General features: G+C 42.8%; 1 protein-coding gene across 1 annotated transcript in view; it reads right to left on the bottom strand.

Annotated features, from left to right (window-relative positions):
* Positions 1-10,007, bottom strand: part of LOC107687749 (protocadherin-17-like) — an 82,081-nt gene extending 72,074 nt beyond the window's left edge. The window contains exons 1-2 of the mRNA XM_016485201.1: positions 9,518-10,007; positions 5,980-8,781 (exon numbers count right to left, since the gene is read on the bottom strand). Coding sequence (XP_016340687.1) covers positions 5,980-8,460 — 2,481 coding nt within the window. The 5' untranslated portion in view covers positions 8,461-8,781; positions 9,518-10,007. The remainder of the gene's footprint in view (positions 1-5,979; positions 8,782-9,517) is intronic.
* Positions 10,008-10,572: the final 565 nt, after the last annotated feature.

The raw sequence follows: 10,572 nt of genomic DNA, 5'->3' as shown, positions 1-10,572 counted from the left end.
ATATATATATATATATATATATATATATATATATATATTAAACAAATAACTATATTTATATTTAAGACATTTAAGTTTATTTTTGGGCATACAGTTAAAGAAAATATGAAACATCAGCACTGTAAACTATAGCAGTCTCTCTGGCTCCAAATTCACTGAGATAAGATGTATTTGGTCACAAAGAAGGATAGGAAGAAATCCGACAGCCTCATATCCGTTCATTTCTCCAGACCATATGTATCATTCACTCATCCATCCATTCATTCGTCTGCGCATTCAGAGGCACGTCGTCAATCTAGCCCAGCGACTCCGGCACAATGACTTTCTCAAGATTAATTCCATCGTTCAAGCGGAACAGTACAAGGGCGGGGTAAAATTACGAATGCGTTTATGAGTTATTAATGGCCTCGGCCCGCTGGTTCCCAAACGGGTCTGGGGTTCCAAACCACGCAGGGCGGACGGAGCTGGGTTATAGAGCTATACAACTCAATAAATAATTCAACGGCATTACTTGGATTTCCAGAATTGCCATACATTACACATGCAGTTCAACACATGTCTCTGCTATTATACACATATCTGTACACTTCAGCTGTGTGGTAATTAATCGCCTAAATGTGTGCCAAAAAACTACAGAGATCTTTTCACCCTCCCTGCTACATTTTTCATGCCAAGGTTTTGACACACTCCAGTGCACCCAAAGAAAATCAGCGACCACGTGAAGGAGGAACGGAGGGGAGGACAGACGGATGGATTTTTTTTTTTTTGTTTCTGGCTTCGCGGGATTGATTTTCATCTCCCGAAGAACTGGGCTAATCTCAGTCCTTCTTCTAATCTGGATTCAAAGCACTTGAAACCCAAGGCTTCTTCGCAGATGAATAAAAACAAGTGTCTGTTTGTGCAGCATAGATGAAGGATAAAGAAAATATCCAAAATATGAACACATTCTCTGATAGACCATTTAATAAAGGTGAGGTTTTGTGGTCACACTCTTCCGCTGTTAACATGAAGCGGTGTGAGAAATTAAAGACGTTTATCACGACATTCTGGTCTTGTCTTGTTCTGTTAAATTTGATGATTTATTAATGAGCGAGTAAATATAGCAGAGGATCGTATGAGCTGAGAACACACACACACACACACACACACACAATAAACAGCCACACAAACAGTGATCACGAGGTAAAGAAAATAAAACCCATGCAACTCTAGAAGGCCTAAAGCTTGGAGAAATCAAACAAACAAAGGCAGGATTTACTGTAGGGTCTCATGTGCACCGTTTAGGCCTGGCAGACAAGTGCTGTTTAGATTTCACTCGTATACTGCAGAACACATCGATCACGTGTGTATATCAAAACCGCTTATCAATAATTCAGCGCGAACACACCATCTGAAAATATGAACAAGACACCAAGGGCAGAAGAAAGAACAAATGTAATACGCAAAAGCTAAAGAAGGATGAGCTGGGACCGAAAGAGGAGGAAGAACTCCTCTCCGAACTTTTATGATTATCTCTCCTTGATCCCTATTTCTCGCTTTCAGTCTTTTGTCTTTAACTCCAAGCCATAAACAAACTTAAAGGGAGGAAATGCATTTCAGAATGTCTAAGCCTCAGTACACAAAACTATGCTGAGAGAAGAGAAGAGAAGAGAAGAGAAGAGAAGAGAAGAGAAGAGAAGAGAAGAGAAGAGAAGAGAAGAGAAGAGAAGAGAAGAGAAGAGAAGAGAAGAGAAGAGAAGAGAAGAGAAGAGAAGAGAAGAGAAGAGAAGAGAAGAGAAGAGAAGAGAAGAGAAGAGAAGAGAAGAGAAGAGAAGAGAAGAGGAGATTTGGAGGACAAACAATGGGCTGTTACAGCCATCAAGGGGAAATGATATGACTCAATTTGCAAGCACACACATACATACATATACACACACACACACACACGCACTAATACCCCCTCCCACACTGCGCACACACACACACACACACATCGTATAATGCAGCATGCGAGGACAGAACCATTAGCATGCATGACTGTGCTCTCACTCCTGCTGTCCCACTGCAAAACACACACACACAGTGCGCGAGAGAGAAAGAGGGCACTAAACAGATTGTCAGACATTGACTCTCTCATGCCTTGCCATTTGACAGTATTTCGCTTCAGTTCCCAAAGCAATACATCTAGAACTCATGCGGCAATTTGATTACCTGACAGCCGCTTTTATCGCTTAATTTTGCAAAAACAAGGAGACAGATACCCAATCTCTATGAAACACTGCGACTTCACCGCACCACACAACAGCATTATGCCACAAGCACAACTACAGTCGTCATATCAAAGCAGTTACTCAACAGCATGATTTGTTGTCATCTATTTTCCACTCCTCTCTTTCTGTTTTTAGGTGCATTTAATGGAAAGAAATTGCTCAGATGGACAATCCCTGGAGAGGCATCACTATTTTCCATCGGCAAACTCCCTCCAACCGCTGACCTTTATAACCGGAGTGTGTCAACCCCGCTGCCCTCCTCCAATTGCTACTCACTTGTTTTGAGGTCAGCTTTGCGCATGCACGGCTCAGAAGTGATGCACGCGGAGAGATTGAAACACAACAAAGGTCACTTATTAGAAGTACAAAACGAAGATTTGTAAAGAAGAATGTCGGAGGATTTCGATATAAGCCAAGAGGAGACTGGTTTTCCTTTGCTAAAGTAAGGAAACTTTGCTTCTTTTGATCCTGTAAACAAACGTTGGTTTTCACGAGACGCACCGGCGCATGCGCAACGCTGACCCCATACGTCATTCCCCCGGAACTGCTTCTGTGTATAACTGTTGGCGCAAGCTAGATTCAAGTTAATATTACATTTTGAATATGGATATTTTTCTTACAAAAATGCATCGATTCGCTACAGGAGGCCTTTGTTCACCCCCCGGAGCCGTGTGAGACACTTTTTTTTGTGGAAGGGTGCTTTTTATTTCACGTCATTTGAACCGAAGCACTGCAACACCCGCTGAGTACAACGATAGAGCTTGAAAGATCAAAGACAATTTTTAATATAACTCCGACTGGATTCGTCTGAAAGAAGAAAGTCATATACACCTAGGATGACTTGAGGGTGAGTAATTTATGGGCTAATTTAAATTTTTGGGTGAACTAACCCTTTAAGCGCATCAGTTGACCTCTCTATTTAGGATAAACACAAAAAAAAGAAGGATGGAAGCATCAAAAGATATCAAACTGCATGCAGCTTTCACTTCATAAAGATCATTCTATAGTCACGCTTACAGAAAGACATAAATTTTATAGCAAACACTGCATGTGCATTCAAATCAAGCCTCATTCACTTTGCTATGTGCTTGCAAGACACTGAAGGCAGACTGTCGCCACCTAGGGGACACTTTTATAGCCGGAAACACCAACCCTGATGCTCACGGCAGCCGTATCAGCCTCTGGCTCATCCTCACACACATTTCCTCTCTCTAAAACTAAGGTAACCAACAGTTACAATGTTATTTTTACCTTAACAGCAAATTAAGTTATGATTTCCCCCCCCCTGCAAATAAATCCACAATTATATATTAGCTTTTTTCTGGCCTCAAATATGCTGTTAAGTATGTTGCAGACATGAGGGTGGATATTAAATGCTCTCTAGACAAAATAATGAAGAAAATCCCTTGCTACAAGGTTGGAGGGATACCATTGAAGATTTTCTTAAACCTCAATTCACCATTAAGTAATAGATCCGGACGCCTGTGGTGCAATTAAGCGTTATTACATCCCTTTATCGAAGAAACTTTTCTCGGCCAATCGAATTACACCCCTCATTCTATTGTGTTCTCCGAGAGCAGACCGCTCTGGTGCTGTAATTGACCCTGAACCTCTTTTAATTTCAGACGTAGGCTATTACTTCAATGGCCAGCTGTTTGCAACCACTGGATCAGCTACTATAAAACAGCATTAAGGAGCTCCTGGTCGCTGCTGCTGTTGCCACCGGGCCTGATGGGAAGCATGTGAAATGCTCTTGTGCAGCAAGCACTGGGGACTCTGTGTGTGTGTGTGTGTGTGTGTATATATATATATATATATATTTGTTTATATATCCATTTATTTTCAGCTTTCAGGCTACCTCTAGCTTCGATGACAGATGTAGATGACAGCACCCGAACACATCGATCGACAGGGACTGGAAAGGGAGGGATTTCTAACATTTTTTATAACCTCTCAACTGGGATTCGCATTTCTATGGCTCTTTTTTAATCTCGCTCTCTCTCTGTTTCAAGCCAGGGGAGAGGAGAGCCAGATTGTTTTATGGGCTCAGTAACAGGATAGCAGATCTGCCTCTCGACACACTTCTGCTGTAAATAATGGAGAGTATATCCTGTATTGTATGGATCTGTGTAAACACAGAACGCATGTATGTATCTTGGAGCTTGCTTGTTGAAGGTAGTGAGAGAAAAGGGCATGTATCTATGCTGTAGCACCTGCGTCTGCGGTTTGATGAGACCTCTGCAGTTATTCTGCTCATTATTAAAGGGCCCAGAATAATGGGCCTCACTCTGACCTATGACCTGCAGCTGGGATGCGATGAATAGCAACGCACATGCTCACACAATCATGGGCAGACACATGCAGCAGTAAACACACAGACCTAGAGAATGTTAATGACAAGACACCCATGAAAACATGCAAATACAAATTTAAGCTTATCCACAAAAACACCAGCTTCACACCTCTGAAATCACTCACCTATAACTTTTTTTTTATTAACTTTTTTTTAATTAGCCACAATGCTAATGTGCTCTGGATGGTTGACAGGGTTGTGGGATGAGTTAGTCACCAAAGTTTAATACTTAAAGTTAGAGGTTTGTTCAAATCTTTAACACTAAATATGAGAAAAAGCAAAATTAGCATGTGGAAATACATAAATGTATACAAAACATGTTCTTAAGTATAGATATTACAAATAAATATGTATATAAAATTGATTAAAGGCATAAAGCAAAAGAGAGCTAAATTAATTTTTGCCAGCTATAATCTAAGTAGCTGCACATACACGTGTACCTGATGTACAGAGTTTAAAGAGGTGACTTTAGCCTCATCTAACACGACAGATTTCAAATGACTTTAAACTGGCTTAGCAGCACAGACATACATAAGTTGTCACTGGCTTAACCAAATCGCTCCACACAAAGACGTATTAGCAAGGAACGAGGAAATCTTGGAAAGCTCTTTCTTTCGTTGAAATGCAGTTTGAGCGTCTTTAATAGAGAGAGGATTGCCACAGTGTTCCTGAGTACGAAGGTGAGACAAACCTGCTAAGTAATACGTTAAGGGTGTTACAATGCCAAGACTGAAAATTGAAATGTTTGAGGTCAAGACAAATTGCATTACATTGGATGAAAATACATTTTCATGTATTTATTTGACCTAGCATGTGATCAATAGCAGAAAAAAAGAACATTAATTCTGTCACTGTAAGAGGCAAACCGTAGGAACCTTACATTCAAAGCCCCACAGGAAACTACAGATTGAGCGAAGCTCTATTCATTTGCAATATAGTAGCTGGAAATATATTCTAGGCAAGAGCAGCAAATCATCATGGTACAGCCATTATGAAATAACAAGCCTTTAGGGCTGAACCTGTCAGTGCATTAAATCTCTCCACACCAGAGGTAACATCAAAACAATATCTCCAGAACAGAATTGTGTTCCATACTCAATTTCCTCTAACGCATTACTTGAAACAAAATGAGCAAAGCTAGATTTCAAAAAACGATAGCATGGTGCTTTTCAGCATTTGGCGAAAGGTGGAGGACGACTCGTGTTTCATATTATCACCAGTTGTGATCCCCTTCTCCCCCCCCACACTATGATTCACTGGCTACTTTATATGCACACACATTTACTCATCCATTCATGTATTGACCTAGTGAGACAGAGCAGGACGAGAGGGGGATGGAGGGTAATAAGGAAGGAGAATATAAGTTGTCGTTCCTACCTGTATTATTGACATCCTGTTCACTGGCGTCTCGGTGGTGTTCGTAACAGGTCCCGTGAAGCTGGTGTGACAGCCAGCATGCCCTTGAGGAACACTGAGGTTATTGGCGGTGGGTTTGAGGTACATGACCTCTGACCTAGGAGAGCTGAGGGGCAGACGAGTTTGGTAGTCGAAGTACATGGGAGAGGTGGCCAGGGAGGGACTGCTGACAACGTTCATCACGTTCATGGTGTCCCGCTCCTCCACTTCGCTCTGCACCAGCATGATATCATTCTTGTTGATCTTCTTCTTCTTGCCCTTGCCAAGTTGTGGGTGAGTGTACTCTGCAATCCGACAGTTGTATGTGCGGATCTCCTTGTTTTCCCGTTTACACTTGACTGCTATGGTGATCATGGCAGCAAGGAGCATAATTGAGATGATACTCAGGGTTACTATTAGCGGGAGCGACATGTCCCAGTTATGGTGTTCTGCGTTAATGCGCGGTTCACCCTCTGGTAAGGGCCCGGAGTAGGCTTTGACGATAAGTTTCGCCATGGCGGACAGTGACGGCTTGCCATGGTCAGTCACCTTGATGATGAGTTCCACAACAGGTGCCACCTCCTCCCACAGTGGCTGGGCTGTCCGTACCTCACCCGTCACCGAATCAATCTCGAATAAGTGTTCCTCATTGCCATCTGAGATCTCGTAGGTGAGGCGACCACTCTCACCAAAATCATTGTCCACCGCTCTCACGGTGGTGATAATGTGTCCGACTCCCACGTTCCGAGGCACATGGATCTCAGCAGTGTCATTCTGAAGTAACGGAAGGACAATGACAGGAATGTTATCATTAACATCCAGCACGCTGACACGGACAGTGGTGTTGCTCTCCAGGTGAGGGTTACCTGAATCTTTCGCCTGGACCTTGAAGTCAAAATACTTGGTTTGTTCATAGTTGAAACTCCTCAGGGCATAAATTGCACCATCAGTAGGTTTGATGTTAACATATGTAGTGATAGACTCCTCGCTTACATTCGAAGGAAGGAGGGAATAGGATACAGTACCATTTTGGCCCAAATCTGGGTCATGAGCAAGAACAGAACCCAAGTACTCCCCTGGGATGTTGTTTTCAGGCACCTGGAGAAGGTAGACCATTTTTGTGAAGCGGGGTGCATTGTCGTTTTCATCTAAGATCTTAACAGTGAAAGACTTTGTTGAGTTCAGGGGTGGGCTGCCATTGTCTTTGGCCACAATAGTGATGTTATACTCATCCTTTACCTCCCTGTCCAAGGGTCTGTCGGTCACTACTGTGTAGAAGTTATCATAGTTCTCATCCAGCTTGAAGGGAACGTTCCCCAAAATCCTACACTGGAGCTGCCCATTGCGGCCCGAGTCTTTGTCTGTGACTCTGACGAGTGCGATCACTGTCCCTGGGGCTGCTGCTTCACTAACCGCCCCCTGGCGCACAGCTACGAAACCTATCGATGGCCAGTTGTCATTCCTGTCAAGCACTTTAACGGTGACTTTACAATGGCCAGGAATTGGGTTGGGGCCTTGATCCTTTGCCTGAACATCAATCTCTATAATTGGGTTCTCCTCAAAGTCGATTTTATCCTGAATCTTTATGACACCTGTTCGGGGGTCTATTGAGAACAACTCTTTGATCCTGTCTGGAACATAACAGCTAAAGGAATAAGCAACCTGCCCATTAATCCCTTCATCAGGATCGGTAGCATTTAAATCTATCAGTACCATGCCTGGGGGTGAATTCTCAGGGATCTCCACTACATATGAGGGCTGTTCAAACACAGGGCTGTTGTCATTGGAATCAGTGACTTTCACATTAATTTGCATTGTGCCTGATTTGGGATATTCCCCTCCATCTGTGGCAGTTATAATTAAAGTGTGATGGCTACGTTCCTCACGATCTAAGGACCTCTGAACGACCAATTCAGGGAATTTGGTTCCATCCCCTCTGGATTTAACATCCAAAGAGAATATGCTATAATCATCCCGCGTGATCTGATATGTTTTCAGGCCGTTCTCCTTAGTGTCAGGGTCATAGGCAGCAGCCAAGGGGAAACGTGTGCCTGGGGCTGCGTTCTCAGATATGTCGATATCGATCTGTTCAGAAGGAAAGCTTGGTGCGTTGTCATTTATGTCCTGTATCTCAACTTTAATCATGCAGATCTCTTTGTCGTTGGCAAACACTTCCATGGAGAGCTGGCACTTGGAGTTTTGTCTGCACAGTGTATCCCTGTCGATCCGCTGTTTAGTGTATAATAGCCCGCTTTCGGGATCCACATCGATAAGGTGTGGGGCGGAGTTCTCCAACACCCTGAAGTTGGATTTTTTCCCCTGCTCTCCCAGTTCCAGCTCCGCATCCTTGGCAATGTTTCCAATGACGCCCTGAATTTTCTCCTCAGGTATTGAGTAGTTCAAGTTTTTCAACGTCAGGGCTTGTGCCCATAAAAGTAGGAAAAGGAAAACAGAAAGATGCATCCCTTTCAGTGAGAGTGTCTTAGGTTTCTGATGCGTTTTATGCCTCCGACCTGTTGATCTTCCCGGCAATATCACAATTTCTACCTTCAATTACTGAGCACACATGCCAATTCATGATAAAAAATGTATAAAGTCATTATGTGGGCTTTTCCTTTGAATGCTCTTTTCTTTCCTCCGCAGCAGGGCTCTCTTTATCCTGAGTTTTTACAACAAACGGTGGGGCTGTACAGCTAATTTATATTCTGTTGAATGCCCAGGCGCATTGGAGGCATAGTCACAATCCAGTTTCCACAAAGAAATAGCCTTTCCCAGCTTCTTCTCCTGTAATAAAAAGAAAATAACAAATCTCTATCAGATTATTGCATGTAATATTACACTTGATGATTTTAATTCTGACATACAGATTTTAACAAACACCTCGTGTCTCGACACATGCGCTTTTTTTCTCTCTGTAGTGTGACCGCGTAATTCTAATGCGCAATTCCTCATTCCCTGGCGAACGACGTGGATGGCATGTCAATCCAACCTTGAGATGCGTCGGAGCGCTTTAGCGCTGAACACAGGTGGATGTTTGTGTTATTCTGCTTTCAACATGTAGGCTAAGCAATGCGTCGAGGATGCGCCATGTGGCACGAAGAGCGTTACGTGCATCAAACGCGCAATTATGGATTATGGTGGTAAGCAAATAAAAACGGATAAATCTCGTTCTATGTCCCTGCGTCCTGAAACAGCTGCTTAACTGATGCCATATCTATACCTTGCTGTCTTAAGGCAACCCCCTGAATGCAAATGCGTTGAAATAAGCCTCTTAACCGGCATAATCCGGCTGTTAAATACAATTCTTACCTAGTCGCATAAAGCAGAGTAAATGAAACACAATCCTGGATGGTTATTTATACTGCGCTTCTTGAATAAATACGAGAAGAAGCTGTTGCATCCTTTCTGGCACTGTGCGCATCCAGCATCTCCAGGAGCATATGACATGTCATATCATCTTTTTTTCAGGGTGACACTTTGGAACAGAATGATGATGATACGAAATATCACACAGACTTACCTGTAGCCTTATATCCAGTCTAAACACAACCATCACCAAAGACGAGTTACATCCTTCATGCACCGTCCCAATGAGTGGAAAAAAAACTCCAGCTAGACTGTATGGAAAAATAAAGTGCTCCCTAAAAGTGCGCTTGTAATGTAAATGAGGCTAATTAGGATGCAGTGACTCTCCTCCGCTCATCGACTCAGACTGGAGACGCTTCAGGACAGATATCTTGACCCAAGCGTAAAATATACATCCACAACCGTTGATATAACCAGCGCGAACAGCTTCTTGTACTGCATTGATGCGGGGTGAGACATCTCCGTGATAAATGCGTCCAGTCCCTAATACAAAAACCGAAATGGGGAAAACAAGAGTGTCCAAAGTTTAAATGTGCATATCAACCGAAAGTGTTCAGTCCAATCCTACTGTCACTAAGACCAGCTGTCAATAACGGTACGGGAATAAATGCACTGTGGTGTGCCGGTGTCCCTTCTGCCTCCTCTGCGCGTTTCTCTCTCTGACTGTCTGACTCTGTCTCATAGTGCATTAAACATTGTTACTGATCCGCCGCCAACCAATGGATGAAGGAGGAGGGGGGTAACGCAGCCAATCGGGTTCTCGGAATTCAAATTGTGGGCGGGGCTTCCAAAGCGGTCCTTTATGTGAGTGATGTGGTCGCGTTTCTAAGCGCAGACGGGAGTTTATTAAAGACTCTTGTACTTTGAGAGCTCGAGCGGGGTTGGAAATCTTTACGTTGAAGAAACTGCCTTTATTTATATCGGTTTTCAGTAGCCAGATTGTCCAAACACACACTATTAAACATACACATTTAAGACCTTCACAATGCGCTCATAGATAGAATATCCTGATGATAAATATTGAATACTGAATGTAATGTATACTGTAAATAATGTCATTTGTATACGTTTGTCTGGCTGTCACTCAGAATATTTGCAACTTGGTGAGTGTTTCCCACCTATAGAATGTTCTGTTTTATTAGACTTTAATAATATTGTTGACTAGCATTATTTAATAATAATGCACAATTATATCCTGTATGAGTTTAA

The sequence above is a fragment of the Sinocyclocheilus anshuiensis genome, unplaced genomic scaffold (genome assembly GCF_001515605.1).
Source record: "Sinocyclocheilus anshuiensis isolate Anshui unplaced genomic scaffold, SAMN03320099.WGS_v1.1 scaffold165, whole genome shotgun sequence".
NCBI classification, from domain to species: Eukaryota; Metazoa; Chordata; class Actinopteri; order Cypriniformes; family Cyprinidae; genus Sinocyclocheilus; species Sinocyclocheilus anshuiensis.
The sequence above is the reverse complement of the archived record's forward strand: the minus strand, read 5'-3'. Positions and strand labels throughout refer to the sequence as shown.